Genomic DNA, 20477 nt, shown 5'->3' on the forward strand with positions numbered 1-20477 from the left:
GTCATCTCCATGCCTGGGGAGCCCACAGTCAGGTGGGGAAAGATTTGATCCCATATGTGACCCTGCTGTGATAAGCAGTAGAGGGAGAAATCCAAAGGGACATACATCTCCCCCTGCAAGCAGCCAGTTGACAGGGGAGCGTGGTTTCTGGAAAGTACAGATGTGACTATCCTGGGCCTCAATCCTGGGCCTGCCATGTGGTGGTGTGGCCTTGAGCAAGTCCCTTAATTTCTGGGCGCCTCAGTTTTCTTTTCTGATACTGAGATGTTCATGTTAGGATCAAAGACAGACAGTCCATGTGTTGGGATTTCTGTGAGTCATAAATGACTGCTGTTACCTGACCTTGGCCAAGTCACTCCCAGCCTCGAATGTGCAGGTCACAAGCTCATGGAGCAGGTCTGAATCTCAGGTATGTACAAAGCATCAGTTCTTTTCCTGTTAGAGAAATCAACTGAATTTCTGCGTTGTCCCTCCAGGCGGAGGGGGCAAATTAATCAGTCATTTTTGCATAGTGCTGCAGAGGTGCCTCTGCACACATGACTCCCCAGCATGCCGAGTTTCCAGGACGTGCCCGGTGGTCTTTCCTCACCCCTGCCTGGGCCCCTGCTGCCTCCATGCCCAACCTGGGCCAGTCTAGCCTTCTGGAGGCGGCCTCATACTCCCTGAGACAGGCCACACAGTCACTCCTCTCTGGTCTTGCCACCCCTCTGGGCCACCACCCGGAAGCAGGTCCCAGGTCCTCGCCACTTAGGACCCGCCTGTCTCCCCCACCTCTTCCTTCTACACCCTCCGAGGAGCCCTAAGTTCCCCTAAAGCCCTAGGCTTCAGGCAACGACATCCTGACCTGGAAGTCCTACAGGTCGCCTCTGCTTTCTTTTTTTTTTTTTTTTTCCGCCTCTGCTTTCTGCTCTCAGTACATCTTCACAGAGGCAAAAAAAAAAAAAAAAGAAAAGAAAAAAGGAGCAGTGTTGGCTTTTCCTCTTCTGAGGAAAAGAGAAAGGAGAAAATGAGAGGATTTTTTTTAAGATTTTATTTATTTATTCATGAGAGACACAGAGAGAAAGGCAGAGACACAGGCAGAGGGAGAAGCAGACTCCCTGCAGGGAACCCAATTGGGACTTGATCCCAGGACCCCGGGATCACGCCCTGGGCTGAAGGGAGATGCTCAACCGCTGAGCCACCCGGGTACCTCAGTGAGAGAATTTTTAAAAAATCATTAATCAGTATCTCCAACCAAGTATCATTCAGCCATACTACTATAACAGGTATCATGTGATTACCTAGTGCCCGACACTATGTGTCAGCCCTTAAAAATGCCTCCACAGATGAGTGGGCAGGAGCTTAGGAAAGCTCACTGACCTTCCAAGTCACTCAGCTGATAACAAATGGATCTGAGATGCAAACTTGGGTCTTGATTCTTGACTGCACAGGCTCTCAGTTGAACACATGACTCTCACAGCACCAAAGCTCTGCACATCAGCAAAGAGGATCACACTGTGTCCACACTTGACAAGTCTCAGGCTGAAGATGAAGGGGTCTTGGGGTCTTTAATGCAGGACTCAGGGACAGCAAAGGCTCAACTGGGAGCGACCTTGAGAGGGTAGAGACCTGGAAAATGCATCAGAAGGCTGCCCTGCCCATTTGTAAAATCTCCCCACCCTTATCCCTTCCTGCCCCCAAGTGATCTCTATGAATGATATACTAGCCTGTCCACCACCCTGGTCAGCAGAACTTTTGGGGAAGAATCGCTCCCAGCTTCCAAAATTCACTCTACTAGTTCACAGTAGACACCCTAAGCCATGGAAACCTGTGTCCAATGCATCATGGAATTGCCAGGTCCTCATGGGAGAAGGGTAGGGAGGGGATCCTGCCCTGCACACAGGAGAGCACATTATTAGTTATGGGAAACCGCAACAGGCAAGCCCATCTAGCCTCCCGAAAGGGGCTGGAAGGAAAAGGAACGAGTCAAGGTGGTCCCCACAGCGCTGGTGAAGGACTGGGCACTCGGCCAAATCCCATCTCTAGATCACTGTGTCCCGCATCTTGAAACCATATTTTGCTTTATAAATACAGTTTTAAGGAATCACTAGGTATTTAGGGAGGAGGACATGATCAAAATTTTAAGTAATAGTATTGTATTGATGTCAATTCCTTGGCTTTGATATTTGTACTGATTCTTATTTTAATAATTATAAGAAAATGTCCTTGATCTGGGGGACATACTGAAGTAAAGGAGTATTGTGTCTGTAAGTTCTAACAGAGTTTCTAACAGATCGGAAAATATACAGAGAGAGAGAAGAGAATAAAGCAAATGTGGCGAGGTGTCAACATTTGTGGTGTCTGGGGGAAGGTATGCAGGAATTCTTTGTACTGTTTCTGTATGTCGGAAATTATTTTAAATAAACGGGTTTTTTTTAATGGCGATTACTCACACAACCTCCCCAAAGAAAGTCCATATTTATCAGTTTGACACTTGTCATCCAGCACTTCCAGAAGGAAGAGGATGGAAACCAAACAGCATCAGAACCAGCTACTCAAGCAGCCCAGGGCCCTGCTCCAGGGAAAGCCCTTCAGCTGAGGCTGCGGGGACATGGGGGCACAGCCAGCCCTAAATCCCACCTCGGGCTGTTTTTAACTGGAAAGGTGCAAAGATGAAGAAAGTAGAATGGGAGATAGGAAGAATGGGATGGGAAGGTTCTCTGGTAGAAATCAGGGCTTTCCCAATGGTGTCTGCACCTCCACATGGTGCTCATGCATCATGACCGAGCAAGGTGGTGCTCAAATGGGACACTGAACATGGACCTGGGGACCACAAGGCCACTGCAGGACAATGAAACAGAATCACAGTGTCACGTATCATGAGACCATGAATGTTTTGCCTTATAAATACAGTTTTAAGGAATCACTAAATAGTTGGGGAGGAGGACATGATCAAAATTTCAATTTCAAAAACTTTATGACATTGGATTCGGCAATGATTGCTTGTATATGACACCAAAAGCATAGGCAACAAAAGAAACAAAATAGATATGTTAGACTCTGCCAAAGCTAAAAACTTGTGCATCAAAGGACACTGGTAGAGTGACTACAGGTAGAGTGTCACTACCAGTCTACTGGTAGAGTGACAATGCAACTCACAAGATGGGAGAAAATATTTGCAAATCAAATATCTGATAAGGGCCTCATAGCTGGAATATACAAAGAGTTCCTACAAGTGAACAACACACATGCAAAACAAGTAGTCCAATTACAAAAGGGGCAAAGGACTTAAACAGACATTTCTTCAAAGAACATGTACTGATGGTCAACAGGCACATGAAAGGATGCTCAATGTCATTCTTCACTTGGGAAATGCAGATCAAACCACTATGAAATATCTGCTCACACTCATTAGGATGGCTGCTATCAAAAAAAAGAAAGAAAGAAAATAATAAATGTTGGCAATAGTGTGGAGAAACTGAAACTGTTGTGTACTGCTGCTAAGAATGTAAAGTGGTGCAGCCATGATGGAAAACAGTGTGGGCAATTCCTCAAAAAATTAAACAGAATTACCGTATGATCCAGCAACTCTACTTCTGGATGTATACCCAGAAGCACTGAACGTAAAACCTCAAGAAAGGTAACCCATGGGTTTTTTTGGTTTGGGGGGGGGTTGTTTGTTGTTGTTTTTTTTGTTGTTGTTGTTGTTTTAGATTTTTTGTGTATACCCATGTTGATGGCAGAGTCATCGAACAGCCAAAAGGTGGGGGCGCCTCGGGGGGGGGGGCAGGGCTCAGCTGTTGAGCATCTGCCTCTGGCCAAGGGCGTGACCTCCGGGTCCTGGGATCGAGTCCGGCCACCCGCAGGGAACCTACTTCCCCCTCTGCCTGTGTCTCTGCTTCTTTGTGTGTGTCTCATGAATAAATAAATACAATCTTAAAAGAGAGAGAGAGAGAGAGAGAGAGAGAGAAGCCTCTGATGCACAGACTCTGATGAAACCCACCAGTGGCTTCTCCAGCCCAGACCTAGAAGGTACTGAGGACAGGAGGGAAGTGCAGGATGCCCACACCTGACAGTCTCAGCCAGAGGGGCGGGTGGACAAGGAGATCTTTGCAGGGTTCACTTATTTTCTGCTGTCAGATCTTTGCCTGAAGCCACACGCAAAGATGTCCTGCAACCCCTCCTGGTCCATGGCCAGACTGCACAACATCCAGCCACATTAATTAAAGAGGATTTTTTTCCTCTGAGGTGAATGTGTTAAAAATATCAAATATTAATCACTGGCAACATTAATTTATAATAATGCTTGTCTCCCTCTCAACTTCGGAGGCGACATCTGGCCTGACTGCTTTGAAACGGACACCCACTCTACCGCAGGAATTATAAATAGCCTGAGTTGAAATCTTCACCTCGAACTCAACAGACTGGCTCCACGGGGTGGTTTAGGGAATGAAGAGGGCTGCGGCACCAGTGGAGTCCTGGGTGGGTCTAGCTGGGGTGCTGTTAACTTTTTTTTAAAAGACAGAAATCGTGGAGTGGGGGTTAGGGTGACGGGGGCATGGCCAAGAGTGGGGAGGCCCTGGCCTGTTTCCTCGAAGCTGGCAGGGGTCAGCCTCGCTCCCCCACGCCCATCAGCCCATTTCATGATCTCTCAGCTATTTCTTTCCACCCTAAGCTCTCGGTCCAGTTTCCATACCTGCCCTTTGGGGAGTGATCAATGCAGACACCATCTTCTATTGCAGAACTCACTTAATGTAAAGAGAAGAGGTTCATTCCAGCCAACAGAGCACTTTCCATCCACAAGCTCGGGCACTCATCAGAGTCCATACTTACTGTGCGTCCACTGTGTGCCAGCCCCCACCTGCCCCATCTCATCCGGCCCCCGCAGCAACCTGGTCAAGTAAGTGCCAGTGGGAAGGCTGTTCACCCAGGAGGAAATTGAGGTTAGAGACGCTGCTTTCCTGAGGTCATCCCGCTAGCAAGGGGCGGGCAGAGTCAGGACTCAAACCGAGAAGAGTAGGCCACTGGGGTCTCCTTGCTTAGTCCCTTTCAGGGTTTCTGAAGCTGCAAAATCTCCAGCTTCCCAGGCCCCTTCTCCAGCACATCCAGGGGCTCTGGGATGGGGCGCAGGCTTCCGGGCACCTGACAGCTGGTGTCCACCACCTCCAGGGAAGGTACTGCTCATGACACCCAGTGAAGCGGTGGGACTACTGTCTCCATGCATTAGATGTGCAAACAGACTCTGGGAACTGCCTGACCCCTCAGACAGCTGAACTGAAAATCTGAAGCTTTGGTCCCAGTGTCACCAGGAGGGATTGGACCACCAGATGGGAAGGCAGGGAGAGGACAGAGCCACCTCGAGGAGGGGAGAGGGCAGGTGGGAGATGGGGAGGGCAGTGTCTGGGGGGAGCACAGGACATGCTGGGGGCCCCCATTTCTGATTGTCTCCAGCTCCCCGATGGCTCAGGGCAACCCTGGAGCATGCGGGCCAAGCCCATCCCAGCACACCAGCTTTGCGATGAGGCTGTCTCCACAGGGGTCCGTCACCCGGGGCTCCTGGGGCTTGGGGGCCATCGGCAGGCTCCCCGTGATCACTGGAACCCGCGGGCCCTCAGGGGAGCAGCAGACCTCTGATACCACGGCACGCAGTCGCCTCTCAGCCTCCGACCCCAGCTCGCTGGGCCTCAGCCGAGCCTCTTCTCAGTGTGCCTCCTCGGAGGTCACCATCCCGTAAGGCACGCCTGGCAGGGCAGGTCCTCAAATGCTTGGTCCCTTCCCCTCGCCGGGAGCGAGCATGGCTGCCTGCCCACGGGGCTGCCTCCCAACATTCGTGGGCCTGGCAGGCTCCAGAGTGGGGGGCCCCCAGCCAAGGTCTGCGACCCATTTCTCTGCTCCTGACTCCCTAACGCTCCCTCCACACACTGAGCCTCCCATCTGGCAGGCCAGGCCGCTGTCGCTCCCTTCCCCAGCTGGCCCTCAGCCGCCGACCGGGGAACACACGCAGCACACGTGCAAGACGCGTGTTTGCCGCCTGGCTGGGGCGGCCTCACCTGCAGGCCTCCCAGCTCCCAGGCGTGAACCCAGCTGCTGGCTTTCAAGCGCCTCTCTGCCCCTCCGTCACCCCTCTTTGTATTCCTCTTTCTGCTTTGCCGCCTGATGATGGAAGTTCCTCAGACACAATAAGGCCCCCCCTCTGGAACCTAGCTCTGGACGCGCAGACCCAGGCCCGGCCGCCGCACGCCCACTTCTCTCCCGCCAAGTCTTGCTCGTCCTTGTCTTAACACCAAGATCACACTCCAGCTGGAACGGAGCGTTTCCTAATGGAAACTAGCCTCGCTGCCCCCTGGAAAGACAATTAGAATTTCATTATATGCCTAACTGATTTCCTCCGAGGTCAGGGTGACAAGGTAGGACAGTGCTGCCTTGGGGTGGAGGTGCAGGGAGCGCCCGCAGCCCCTCACTGGACGACGGTCTGTTACATGGACCCTTCATTCCACGTCTCCAGGACTCAGCATTTTGACATCTTCCTTTGGTGTTTCTATGTACTCTGATGCTTGGAAGCTGCAGGTTTATGGGGCAAATGACATTTCCCGCTCTAGGGGGCAGCCACCAGCCACAGTGATACTTGTCTCTGGGGACACACATGCTGTGGCAGGTCCCATTTGTTTTTGTTTTTGTTTTTTTAAGATTTTATTTATTTATTCATGGGGCACACAGAGAGAGGTAGACCCAGGCAGAGGGAGAAGCAGGCCCCGTGCAGGGAGCCCGATGCGGGACTCGATCCCAGGACCCCGGGGTCACGCCCTAGCCGAAGCTGCTCAGCCCTGAGCCACCCGGGCGTCTCTGGCAGGTTCCATTTGAACCCAATCTAAGAAGAGCCAGGAGAGAATTCAGAGCCCACTCTCCTTATGCTTTTCTCTAGAAAAAAAAAAAAATCTGAATAGCGCAGTATTAAGATCATGGCTCATATTGAGCAAACATTACTTTAAAACAGTGACTCATATGTTTAAGCAAGGTATTAAGAGGCACTCAGATAAGATTTGCGTATCTGTGTTCCCAAAGGGAGTTGTTAGTGAGCTTTGCCTACATAAACCTGTGCCTCTTACCTTCATAATATTAACAGAACACGACCTGGACAAACTGTAATTTCTTCTGACACGTTCCAATTCTGAAGAACTGAAGCACGTCCAGGAGGCGCCTCCAGGTAAACCGGCTTGGTGAGCTGGTTCCAAGAGGCACAGGCGCCAGGCAGAGGGATCCCAGCGCTGGCTGTCCAAGATGTTTTCATTAATAAACAAAAAAGCATAAAGCGGAACGCCCGGGTGGCTCAGCGGTGGCATCTGCCTTCAGCTCAGGGCATGATCCTGGGGTCCCGGGATCGAGTCCCACGTCAGGCTCCCTGCACGGGGCCTGCTTCTCCCTCTGCCTGTGTCTCTGCCTCTCTCTGTGTCTCTCATGAATAAATAACTACAATCTTAAGAAAAAGAAAGCATAAAGCAGGCCGGGTGTGCTTCGGCGTGCACAGCCTGTCCTACGCGCTCTGCACACAGTAGCACAGCAACCCTTTAGAGGCAGGTACTATTACTGTCAGTACCATTTTACGGATGGGGAGACTGAGGCAAGTTTAGCAATTCGCCCAAAGTCCCTCTGCTAGCAAGTAGCCTGACCAGGGTCTGAACCTGCCAACTACGCCACCCACCACTGTGCTGCTCCGCCTTTCGAGAAGCATAAACGGGGTAAGTCGCTGCTAATTCCCCGAGGAATGCCAACAGAGCAAAATGCAAGATGACAAGAAAATGTCAAGCTGCCATTCAACATATTTGTTTACTTAGTCTTCTGGGCCTAGCTTTGTGACGGATTTTCACAGGCTCCTCGCTGCCTTCTCTCTGTCAGAAATGTGCCCACGGCTTCTCACTCATCAGTCTTTCTCTTTAGACCCTTTTCATCCTCCCCAGGAATCTCCGGCCCCAAAGTAAAGGCTCCCCTGTCCTCGACAGGCCAGGGGAGGTGCTGGCGGGGCGAGGGCTCCAGTCCCTTTTGAGAACACCACCCAGGTTTTTCTTCCAAGGTCCACTAATGTTTGGATGACAGATGTCCCTGTGACCCATGGGCAACGGGGACTTCCCAGCTGGCAGGGGCGAAGGTAAGAGAATCTTCTGGACACAGGGCCTTTCACCATGCCCCTCCTCCCGAGGGATGGCCGAGGGTCTTCTGGGGCCCACCCTCTGTGCTCTGAGGCCCGTAGCTGGCTGCAGGCCCCAGCAGGCCCTCTCTTCATGCACCTTGCGGGGAGGGCCTCAGTGGTGGTCCAAAGGGGCCTCAACAGAGCTGAGCAGGAGGCCTAGTCTTTCCCCGCCATGGAAATGAACAGAAGAAAATTCATTCAAATGGGGTCCAGAGCCAGAAGGCAGAGGTCTCAGGAGCACCCTCGAACTCGCCTCGTCTGACAGGAGGAAGACTTCCTCGGCCTGGCAACAGCCCACTGCTCTGCCTGCAGCCCGAGAGAAGCTGCCACTGTTTCCGACCCTCATTTTCCTCCAACGAGTGCATTTATTTTTTTTTTAAGATTTTATTTATTTATTCATAGAGATGCAGAGAGAGAGAGAGAGGCAGAGACACAGGCAGAGGGAGAAGCAGGCTCCATGCAGAGAGCCTGACATGGGACTCTATCCAGGGTCTCCAGGATCACGCCCTGGGCTGCAGGCAGCGCTAAACCGCTGAGCCACCAGGGCTGCCCCAACAAGTGCGTTTAGAATGACCTCTCCCAATTTCCCCCCTTTCCTCAATGACAGGACGCTGTCCTCCTGTGTTCTCCAGACTTGCCCGTGGCTCGCCAGAGTCGGCTTGTCCCAGATGGCAATTCCTCTGCTGTTCCCAAATACGCTCATTTGCTGCTGGATGACCTTTGTTGTTTGATTTTTAAGGTTGGCACGACCTGAAAGTTGTTCTTCAGTGACTTGCTGGCTTCAGGCTCCCGCCCAGGACTGGACAGCGAATGGGTCGTATTTCAGCCTCGTTTGCCCCCAAGGTCAGCTGTCCAGGGTATGGCTCTAAAGGAGGCACAAGGGGATCCCGGGGGGGGCTCTGCGGTTGAGCGCCTGCCTTCAGCCCAGGGCGTGATCCTGGAGACTCGGGATCGAGTCCCACGTCGGGCTCCCTGCATGGACCCTGCTTCTCCCTCTGCCTGTGTCTCTGCCTCTCTCTCTCTCTCTCTCTCTATGTCTATCATGAATAAATAAATAAAATCTTTAAAAAAATAAGATAAAAATAAAGGAGGCACAAAACACCCGTGGAAGAAAGAGGAGACTCAGGGCCAGTTCACTCAGTCGCTACGTACAGAGGTGGGACCATCTTTGCAGCAGGCGCTGTGCAGGGCCTGAGGGCAGCTACTGGACGTGTCACTCCCTGAGCGAGCCCCTTTGACTCTGAGCAAGGCGGCTGCCACCCGTTTTAAGATGCAGGCACATGAACCGAAAGCCCAGACTGCACAGCGCACAGGACAGCGCTTCCGCACCGCCAGCGAGGGATGCCTTCTATTATCCAAATTGTAAACAGCTTAGTATCCCATTCAAGGAGCCCTCCGGTCTAGAAAACCACGCACTTCTCCCCAGCCCACAAGATAAATGTCCAGTGAACAGGAAGGGGCGCCAAATCATCCGCCAGCCTGGATGTCCTAGTCCTGTTGTGCCTGAGACCCTGAGGACCTCCGAGCTGCCTGTAGACCCCAAACCTCAGCAGCCAAGCCCTGGTTCCACGGAACACAGGGCATTTCGTGCAGCCGCGAGCAGTGCTGACACGGGGCGGGCCTCATTCTCTTCGGCCTGGACACGCTGGCCACACCCCGCCAACCGAAGCTGGAAAGCTATCTTGTCTTATTTTTACTTTATGGATTTTAATATTGATTTTCTTTAAACAGCTTTTTTGTGACATAATTCACATCCCATACGAATTCATCCGTTTAACTTGCATAATTCCATAGTCCTTAGATATTCACAGTTAGGCAACCATCGCCACAACCTAATTTTAGAACATTCTTGCCACCCCAAAAAGAAACTGTGTACCCACCAACAGTCACTCTCTATTTTCCTACATTTATTTTATTTATTTATTTATTTGAGAGAGAGAAAGAGAAAGTGGGGATGTGAGGTGCAGGGAAAACCGGAACAAACTTGTGCTGAGGGCTCCATCCTGTGACCCTGAGATCACGACCTGAGCCCAAACCAAGAGTCGTCTGATGGGATCTGAGTTTTGGGTACACCCCAGGCAAATTCTCCAGGTTGACTCTTGGGTTGGTCCAAGATGGGACGCGGCAGATTTTCAAGTAGCAATTTCTCCACCCGAGGATTTATCATTGTCAAAGCTCTGAAAGAGTGAGAATGCCAAGTATGGCCTTTGGGGGCCTGGAGGCCTTGGCCCTACCGCAACCCGTCCCCCAGCCAAAGTCACTAGAGGTAAATACGCAGTCGTGGAAGTAGAACAGCGTGTTTGCTGTGCAAACTCCACTCTGAGGTGAGTCCCCAGCCCTGGAGCCCCCCTGAGCTGACCTTTCTCTTTGGCTGAGGGAGGCCTCCTGCTGGGCCAGCCTGGCCAGAAGGGAGGAGTCCCTGGGGGAGACGTACACACACACACACACACACACACACACACGCATGCGCTCCCCATCCACCAGCTCAAGTCCAGGGCTTAGAGCACCGAGTCCTCCCCCTGAATCCGCTAGTATTTGGAGGCCTGAGGACAGCTCCAGGCGGATGCGGGGCCCTGGCTGCACCTCGAGTCTCCACGGGGAGGGCTGCCGGGCTGGCACAGCTGGCTCCCCGAGGCCCCCCGCCCCCCCAGGGCCAGGCCCACTGGGCGACCTCCTCCCCGGGCCAGCCGGCCCCCTTCCTCTGCCCTACCTTCAACTACCAGTCTCTCACAGGAGACGGTCCCCTTTGGTCTTTGTTCCTGCTACGCCAAAGTCCATCCAACAAGAGTAAACATGATTTGAATAATTGAAGATGCTCTGGCCCACAGAGGGCAATCCTGCCCTTCCCGCTCCTGATCTGCCCTCCGGGGCACACCCTGGTCTCTCGGGGCTCCGGTGGCCTCGTGTATGGCTCTCCCCATGCCCAGGACCTCAGAGGGCGCCCCTCTGCTGACAGAGAAACTTCCAGGGCACCGGGAGGTGAGCCCTGGGTTGTGGGAGCAGCAGCTACAGACCCCACATCCCAGAGGCCCCTGGGACTCTGTCGCCAGCCTGTCTCCTCCTAGGACGTGCTCCTGCTGTTTCAGTCATTCATTCATTCATTTGCTCTTTCGTTCATTCAGTAAATGTCTACTGAGCACAGCTCTGAGCCGGGCACCAGACACAGGAGAAAACCACGGTCTCAGTCGTCCAGACTCACAGTCTTCTGTTTACTGTGCAGTAAAGGGCCCCCTTAGCTAATAAGCTAGAAATAAACTAATTAATTAATAAATGAATTAACTGGGATTCCACTTCAGGTGACCAGAAACTTCTCAGTCCTCTGTGGGTCCTCCCTTCAGATCTGCCAGGGTGTCCCACTGTCTTCCCCATCCACCCCACGCACCCAGGCTTGGGTCCTGAAAGCCAGCCCCTCCCTCTCCCCGTCCAGGTCCAGGATCTCCACCCCAAACATTGTGGGGAGCAGGGTGGGCGAGGCTGGCCAGCCCGGAACACCCCAGCCTCCTGCCCCCAGCTCCCTTCTGCCATCAGAGACCGACCGCAGGGCAGACAGCAGGAGGGCACCGCCTTGGGTAGCTTGTGGTCTGGAGTAAGGCTGCCGCGGGGGGGGGGGGGGGGGGGGGGGGCAGGCCACCCACCAACATCCTTTGTCAAGCATCAGTACACCTGGTACTTGGGCTGGGTCCACCAGACCCTGGGCTTTGTCTGTGATGAGAAGAACCCTGGCCCCCACGCCCTGAAGCCAGCCCCGTCAGAGGGCAGCCTCTGGCCTCAGGAACTGAAGGGCTCTGTGGCCCCCAGGGTGGTGCAGGCAGCTGCCAGTGGGCTGGGCCCAGCCCCCCTCCTGTCCTCCTCTCCATCCCCCACCTCCCCCGCAGGCCTGGGTGCTCTCCGTCCCTGGGTGTCATGCCCCCGGGATGCAGTCTGCTGCCTGCTGGGCAGGAGGAGAGCCCAGGTCCCGGGAAGTGAGGCCACTGAGAGGATAGGCTGGGGGTGGATCTGCCCCCAGTAAGGCTTCTGTCCTCCGGTTGTGCAGCTGCTCCCGCCCTGGCCCCCACTCTTCAGCCCCAGGACACAAGCAGGACTCCGACACCGCCCTTCCTTCTCTCCAGGGTGACGCTGGCGCAGGCATGGATGCTCCCAAAGAGCATGCCTGAGGTGTGTTGCCAGTGCCTGAGGTGTGTCGCCAGTGTTTTCGTGTTGATGGATGCAGATGGGGCAGGGGGCACATTTGAGTGGCCGCCCCACAGAGGGACAGCCCAGGCGAAGACACACGTGACATCTTCCACAGCCTGTAGGTAGTCCTGAGGCCGAGAATCCTGTTGGGGAGCGGGGCAGAGGCAGAGGAAGAGTGCGCAGGGGCTTTTGCGCCCTGCCAAGGGCTAGGCTTTCTCCTTTGGAGCTGAGAAGGGCCATCGGGGAGCCCAAACCCGGCAAGGGTGCTGCCTACAAAGATGCTGGCAGAAACACCAGGGTGGATTTTGAGGGAAGAACTGGAGGCAGAGCGAATCGGTTGGAAGCAGTTGCCACAGGCCATGCTGGGTAGGATGATTGCTTGGACTTGGCGGTGGCTGCAGTGAGAAAGGACAGTCGAAGAGAGAGGAAATCTAGACTGCTCTCGAGCACCCGGCTCGGATCCTGGGCTGATGGGGGCACTGGCCCAGAAGACGGCGCCTGTGCTGCGCGCTGGGCACGGGGAGGGGAAGGGGTTCCCATCCTCCTCGTGGGGCCGACCGCCCACTCCCACTCCTAGACGCTGGCAGATGTCTCACCAGAGGACCACAGCAGCTTCTAGGAAAGGATCTTCTAGGTGCGACGGGATCCAGAGAGGCAGCATTCCTCGGATTTTCCTGTGTTCCTTAGGGTGACAGATTGTTTTCCACCGGTGGAAGCGTGTCCCTGTGAACCACCTGGGGACATCCGGGATGGTCTCCAGCTGCTTTGAGAAGAGCGCATCTCGGACTCTCCCGGGCCATCCCCAGGGCGGTCACTAGAGGGCACCAGACTCCGCCCGTCGGGGAGGAAGCCTGGGGCTAAGGGGGGGCCCTGAAGGGCCGGGCCCTTGAAGGCTGTCCATTCCCCTAAACCTGATTTAATTTAATTCTTTGGGAATACGCTCTTATTTTGGATATATTATTCTTATTAGTAGATTCTTCTTATAATTATATTCATGAAGAATCTATTCCTGAATATAAAGAATTCTCACAAATACACTTTTCTTACCCCCATCCCTACCTCACCCCACCCAACCTCCCCTCTCTGCTCTTTAGTCTTCAGAAAAAAAGGAACTGGAGCAGAAGTCAATTATACATTCCTTGGCGTTCTGGTGTAAAAAAATGAGAATTGTTCCAGTTAATTTAAATGGGGTCCGCAGACTGGCCCCCTCCCAGATGGGAACAGAGATGAGGGGCTGCAGGTGGCCAGTCAGTGCGCACCAAATCCTGAGCACCCTTGTGCCTACAGTCATCACCCCATCTGTGCCTCTGTCTCACCCAGGAGGGCACAGCGTGATGAGGGAAGGCTCGGCACCTGGACACCCAAAGGACAAGGGTGTGCAGCCTGGAACCCTGGACGTGCACGGTAGCTCCAGGTCCAGTACCTGAGCTTGCAGGGTGGGCAGGAGGTTCACCAGCTGCAAGAAGGGGCGAGAGTCAGCAGAACAGGCAATGATGTCGGTCAAAGGAGCCGCAAAGAGAAGGAGCCCTGAGTGAGGCCCAGGCGGGGCCTGAGTGGGTCCCACAGTGCCCTAAGCAAGGCTCTGGCAGATGGAGGCAGGTGAGGGAGGGCAGGAGCCCCAGGGCCTATTAACCACAATGTGTTAGGACTCTTCTGAGAAACATAGGATACAATGTACTTTCATCTTATGTTTTGCATTTTTCTAGGCTAGGAATTGAGGTGAGGAGGGGCCGTGGGGACAGTAGCTGGCACTTGGGGGGGGTGCTCCCAGCTCCTGGGTTCAGACACAGGCTCAGGGCCATCCTGATGCAGACTTCCTCACCCCACACATGGTGATCTAGTGGCATCAAGTCCTGGACACTAAGCAAAAGGGGTTAAATTGCAGAAATGGGAGTTGCAACTCATCTAGATCTCACCGGTGGGGTCTCCACTCAGCCGCCCGCTCACGGCTCCCTTCCTGTCTCCAACCCACCAGCGTGTCTGAGCGGCACACCTGAGCAGCACCCTCCCAGCCCAGAGCCTGTCACCCTTCATTCAGGGAGCCTGAATCCACTTTCTAAAAAAAAATTGCACCAACAGCATCGCTCCCCTCACCCCCACCCCAAAAGGCCCCGTGCTGCCCGCCCCGGCCCAGCCCCTGAGTCCCCACACTGGCATAGCAGGAACACCACGGCCACTCGCCCCTCAGTCATGCTTTTATTCTGCAGCTGGCAGGTCAGCATGCGCAGCTTCTGGCGTCACCGCGCTGTCCTGGGTGAGTCTAGGGCAGGGTCCAACTGGGGGAGCTGAGTGGGACTGTTGCTATAGATGACAGTGGAGGCCGGTGACAGCTCCCAGACAGATGGCTTGGCACTTCAGGAAGCCTTTGCTGTCTAGAAAAGTTGCCTCCTCTGGAGTGGGGCCTGTGCAGCCTGGTCCCTGGGTGGTAGCGGCCTCCCCGAGTCCAAAATCAATGTCCCTGCCTGCCCTCCCCTCCCACCTCCCGCCCTTTCCCAGCTGAGCAGAAGCCCCTCATCCTAAAGGTCACAGACATGCTCCTGGGGACAATCCTCTGAAAGGAGCTGTTTGAGGTCACTCCCTCACTGCCTCCTAAAATGTCAATGGCTGATTAGATTACGCTGCCCCCACTTGCATGGGAGAGGGAAGCAGTGGGACCTGGCCTCACTGGTTAACCGGGAAAGTGTGGCCCGGAGGGGCCTTGGAGGTGATGCCAGCGGCCTAGTGGGTGGGCTCCCCGCACCTGCCATGAGGCCACTGTCTACTGCACCCCCGCCCCCCCGGGAAGGGCTGACCTTGGGCCCAAGGCCTGAAACTGAGGAGTTAGTCAGTCAAAGGAAGACGAAGAACTCCCAGATCGGACCTCACAGGCCTCACTGAGGCTCACCCAGGACCTGTCCCTCGAAGCCACGCAGCCAAGGCGCTGTGCTGGGGAGCGTGGCCTCAGGCAGAGCGCATGCAGGAAGGGGCAGGGACAGCGGACCCAGACCCCCAGGGGGGCCGACGGGGGTGAGGCAGGGGCTAAGGGAAAGGCCTACCCTTCCCGTTACCCAGCTCCTCAGGCAGCCAGACCCGGGAGACAACTGGCCTGGCACCTCTGGGACCACAGCCCGAAGCTGGGACCCCCAGGCCAGCCTGGCCGACCGTGTGCTTTGGGTCTGCATGCACATGTTGTGTGTGTGTGTGTGTGTGTGTGTGTGCACGCGCCCATGCATGTGTGCACATGCTAGGAAGCAAGGCAGTTTGGGGAGCGGGGTCAGGGCAGTGGAGGAAAGTGAGCCGGGCCATGTGGCAGAGATGAAAATCCCTAAGAGGCCACCCCAGGCCAGGCTCCCGCAGAGGCCCAGAGTGTCCCGACTGCAGACAGGCTCCTAAATGTTGATGTTCTTCAAGTCTGCGGAGCAGCGGTACCTGCCGTCCAGGCACCTGGCGCACAGCAGGTTAGGCAGGCAGGGGCAGGTGTGGTGCTGGCGCTTTCTGAAGAAGGGGACCTGGGGAAAGAGGAGAAGAGGGTGACACCTTCATCGTAAGGCAGGTGGGCCTCCGGGCAGGAGCCTCTGGCCAGCCCAGCCCCTCCAACCAGCACGACAGTAACAGTTATCATAGAGGGGGAAACTGAGGCACAGAATGGCTGAGAGACATACCAAGCTCACATTTGTTCCAGAGCTGGGATTGGAACCCTGGCAATCTGGCTCTTGAGGGCGTAATCAGCCACGACGCTGTGCTATCCACACCAACCTTAAAACTCCTCAAGCCCCCACGCTGCCCAGCCAGGCGCAGCGCCTCGCCGACCCAACGCACGTACACACGTACACTTGTTGACTGGATCCCCCTCATAGCTCCGCTACGACGTGCTCAGCGCTGGTGGGTGATGCGGATGCCGCTGCCGTCTCTGCTCTGTGACTCTCACCCTGAGACTAGACCATTGCTATCTCCTCAGGGAGGGTGACAGGGATGGCCATGATCACAGGTAGTGCCAGACCCCCGGGTTCAAATCCAGGGTCTGACAGTTGCCAGCTGTGTGACAACTGGCAAGTTCTTTTTTTTTTTTTTTTTTTTTAAGATTTTATTTATCTACTCATGAGAGACACGCAGAGAGAGGGGCAGAGACACAGGCAGAGGGAGAAGCAGGCTCCACACAGGGAGCCTGATGCGGGACTCGATCCCGGGACTCCAGGATCCCACCCTGGGCTGAAGGTGGCGCTAAACCGCTGAGCCCCCCAGGCTGCCCTGGCAAGGTCTTTAGTGTCTGTATCTCAAGTTTATTATCCGCAAAATGAGTCAATAATGGCACCTACCACATATAGTTGGAAAGAGGTTTAAACTACTAATTGCCAAAGGACTTAGCCTGGAAGGTGGCCCGTGGGAAGCATCAGCATCAGCTGTTATTGCCACCGGTGTGACTTCGGGAATATAGATCTACAGCCGAACCACCTCACACACCCCGAGGCAGCAGGGACTGCCCCGTGCTGTCCCCTCCCCACAAGCAGTCAGGACTGGGAGGGTGACCACAGGAGGATGCCTCGAGCCCAGAAGAACCCGGGGCTCCTGGGTGCAGGCATGCTCCCCCAAGGACATAAGGGACCCCTGAACCACGGGGAGCCCAGGGGAGGTGGCTGGCACGCCCGGTCCCGGCAGGGCTGCAGTTGCTCCTGTACCTGGCCGTTCAGAAGCAAAGGCCTCAGAGCCCTTCGGCGCCCCCTGGGAAGCTAGGTGCGTAGGCCCCAAAGAGGAGGAGGGCCTCCTTAGAGCTTGTGCCCTGGGAGCGGGGCTTGCCATACCCTAACCAGACCTTGGATGGGAGGCCATTCCATGAGTCTTACTTCATGCTCTGGAGGGAAGGTTCCTGGGGGCAGAGGGCACTCAGGACCCCTTGAGAATCTGAATTTGTCAGATCTGAAAGAGACTTCAGGGGTGCTCTGTCTCATGCCCCTCGTATACTTGAGGCAACTGAGGCCCACAGCAGTCGCCCCAATTGCCCAAGAGCATCTGCGAATGAGCAGCTGGCATAACCCCTGAGTCTAAAAGGCTGTGTCATTAGTACCCCCAACTCCACCCTGGGCTCCTCCAAAAAGCAAGGATGCCCAACAGTCCTGAGATGGTACTAGAGTCAGAGTCAGAAAATCGGGGTCGGGCCCCAGCTGTCTCTGGCTCCGTGCCTGGAGTAAGTCCGTGCGGTACCTTGTGGCTGCCGGGGTGACACTCCTCTCCTTCCCGCCCCAGCGGGGTGCACATCCGAAGCCCACGCAGCCACAGGCTGACAGCACAGCAGGTGCCTGTGCCGCACTGGACATCCCGCTCACAGGCCTGCAAGGGGAGACAAAGGGGTGCTGTTAGTGCCACCCAAGGGACACCAGAAGGGAGAGGTACATCTAAAACCCTCGTGGCAGGGAGGGGCTGAGGGCAGCTCCCCTCACCTCAGCCTCACACCCAAGCAGCACATTCTTGCTCCTGCTCCACTCAGGGCTCAGTGGGGGATCAGATCTGCATCTGAGGACCCCTCCAAGCCCCGCTGCAGCCACCCAGTAGGGAAGCAACACTCCTCTTCTGACCAGCCTAGAGGTAAATGCTCAGAGGACGCTGGCAACATTGAATTGAATTCCTAGAGGTGCAAAGAGCAATGATGGTCCAGGCCCCTGGGTGGTCAGTCCTTTGATCAAACTCTCCAACCTTGATCCCACACCCTGGTTGGTGCCTCTGTTCCCCATGCCGGCCCCGCCTGGGCCCTCACCAGAAGCCCAGCCTCACCTGAGACACTAGCACCCCAGAGGACAGGGGTCCCCCCCCATGCTTCTCTGCTGGCCTCCTTCATCCCCAGATAGGGATGGGCCCCTCTGGGTTGGGCTCCAGAACAGGAGCGGAGCAGCCGTGCCTGGTTTCTGGAAGTTGCCATTTGTAGAGAAGCCCACACAAGCCTGCTTTAAACAAAAGCCTGAACTGGGGGAAATAGGCCTCTGAACAGCTCCAGGCTCAGGTGGGGCCACGCGGGAGAAGCACAACCTTTGCACCTCCAGAGAAGTATGGTAGCTTTCCTGAGCTGAGATTCGCAGTGGGGTTTGGTTTCCGTCTTTATGTCCAACAGAAGGCCCCAGAGCACCCTCTGGCTCCCTAGGTGGGCCCTGGCAGGAACTGGAAGCTGCCAACTTGCTCAGCCCCAGGGAGGGCGGGTGGGGGCGTCGGGCCTGCTTGCCCCTCGGGGACACGCGGGTGACATTCGCCCGTCCATGCAGGGCTCCAGCCCAGCAAGGGCACATCTCCCATACCACGCAGCCCCTGCAAGCCCAGGGCTAGGGCCAAGCAGACCTACCTGACCGAAGTGGGGCGTCATTGTCCCCTGAATCCAGGATGGTCACGGTCCGGGGAGCAGGGGCGCATGCCCATGCCGCCCAGCCTCTTCCTGGGAGTCGGCCTCGGGGCGGCAGCCGGGCATGAAGAGTGGAGGGAGGTCCTGCCCCCCAGCACTGGGTCTCCCCTCTCCTTGCCATGTCTGTCATGCATTTCCTCCTACACTAGTTCTCTCTCTCACTGTGCGTTTCAAAGTGTCCTCTTGAAGGGTTTACTAGAAAGATTTTACCACCACCCTTTGGCCAGATGTTGGAGCTGGCACAGTGAGGTCACCTGGCATCAAGGTCAGCCCACAGCTCCCATCCCTCTTGGTGGCTTCTCTCCTTTGTTTGCCTCACCGATCATCAGACTACACCCTAGGAGGATCCAGAGGCTGATTCATCAGGTATAATTTTGCCCTGACAATGTTATTCATGCTCTGGGTCTCAAAAGCATTGACTTGCCTTTAATAATTTGTTCATCTTTGAAACTCAGTCTTTTTCCTTTAAAAAGGAGATGAAAGAAGTTTTCCTTTCTGTGAACATGAAAACTAATGGGATTCCAGGAATCGTTCGGCATTTTTCTACATTTCCATTCTCTATGTAAAAAGTTGAAGGATGCTGGAAAAATAATAAATTTCTCTCTCTCCCTCTCCCTCTCCCTCTCTTTCTCTCTGGCAGCTTTTATCTGGAAAGCTCTCAGGTATTACTCTCTGTTTTAGTAAGAATGGTCCCACCACCATATCACATTTGGGGGTGGTCCCGGGGCGCCCACAGCCCGAATGTTGCGCATCTGACCGGCAGCAGAGCGCCCCTGCGGGGGAAGCCGCCCCCCCCAGGAGAGGAGATTTCTACTCGCGACCTGATGCTTGCTTTTGGGTACACCCAGCCAAATGCTCTTATCAGAACCAGGCACAATTAAAATACGTAAATAATAAAGGAAGGAAAGAATTTCAAGACAATCTCTTAAGAGTAGAAAAAGCAGAGGTTAAACGTCCCCAATTAAAGCTACTAAGATCACTGCCTTTAATTAAGTCAACATGCTGTGTAAATTACACTTGACATGTGGACCAGATTGTATAAATGAAAACCAAAATTTACACAAAAGATAAATCACCAGGTGCTAATCAACTTTATAAAGGAATTCCTTATTACACAATGGGCAATCTTCGTGTTACCAAAGGTCTAAACTTCAAAATGTTTGATGTTCTCCTAATGCAATTGGAAATAAGATTTGATTTACACTAGATCCCGTCTAGTGCGGTGAGGTCGAACTAATCTGCAAGTCGTATGGAACGGCCCTCTCAATGCTGGCTGACCACGGACACCCCAGGCTTTTTCCGGTTTGCCCCCGCGTGGTTGCAGCCTCCCATCCCATGCAGACCCCCACATCCTCCCAAAACCCAGGGCATAGAGGAAGGTGGATGCCTTACCCCCGTGATCACGGCACAGTCCGACACAGTCACTAGGAGGAACAGGATTGAAACTCGCATGGCACCTCTCATGGTCACTTGGGGTGAAGGCGCAACGCTGGCGGCGCCACTGCCTCTCGCTTGCTCCTGCTCAGCCCCGTGCGCCCTGGGCAGGCCAGGCTGTCCGGCCCCCTCCCGCCTCCTAGGTTTATGCAGTCGGATCCAGGCTGCCTGTGGGTGCCTGTCTCTGTTCTTCCGTTCCCGTCACCAGTGCTATTCAGATGATCTCAGGGATGAACATGAGACCTGAATCCCTGATGACATCAAATCACCATCAAAACTAATAAAGATGAACAAACACATCGGGGGCGTTGACAGTGGCTCTAAGTGTCCAGGGAGTGCAGAGAT

General features: G+C 54.6%; 1 protein-coding gene across 1 annotated transcript; it reads right to left on the bottom strand.

Moving 5' to 3' along the window:
- Positions 1-14834: 14834 nt before the first annotated feature.
- Positions 14835-20162, bottom strand: PROK1 (prokineticin 1). The gene is made up of 3 exons (XM_025478560.3): positions 20091-20162; positions 17516-17641; positions 14835-15825 (listed from the first exon to the last, which is right to left on the bottom strand). The coding sequence occupies exons 1-3, from the start codon at positions 20160-20162 to the stop codon at positions 15706-15708; spliced, it is 318 nt and encodes a 105-aa protein (XP_025334345.1). The 3' UTR covers positions 14835-15705.
- Positions 20163-20477: the final 315 nt, after the last annotated feature.

This window comes from Canis lupus, chromosome 6, assembly GCF_003254725.2.
Source record: "Canis lupus dingo isolate Sandy chromosome 6, ASM325472v2, whole genome shotgun sequence".
Taxonomy (NCBI): domain Eukaryota; kingdom Metazoa; phylum Chordata; class Mammalia; order Carnivora; family Canidae; genus Canis; species Canis lupus.

What these genes read in the sequence shown, in the direction of transcription:
- PROK1 (XM_025478560.3), bottom strand. Translation starts at nt 20,162, where the DNA reads ATGAGAGGTGCCATGCGAGTTTCAATCCTGTTCCTCCTAGTGACTGTG. An exon ending in ACTGTGCCGTGATCACGGGG is followed by an intron (nt 17,642 to 20,090) that starts GTAAGGCATCCA and finishes CTCCCCTTGCAG; the next exon opens with GCCTGTGAGCGGGATGTCCA. An exon ending in GTCACCCCGGCAGCCACAAG is followed by an intron (nt 15,826 to 17,515) that starts GTACCGCACGGA and finishes CTCTTTCCCCAG; the next exon opens with GTCCCCTTCTTCAGAAAGCG.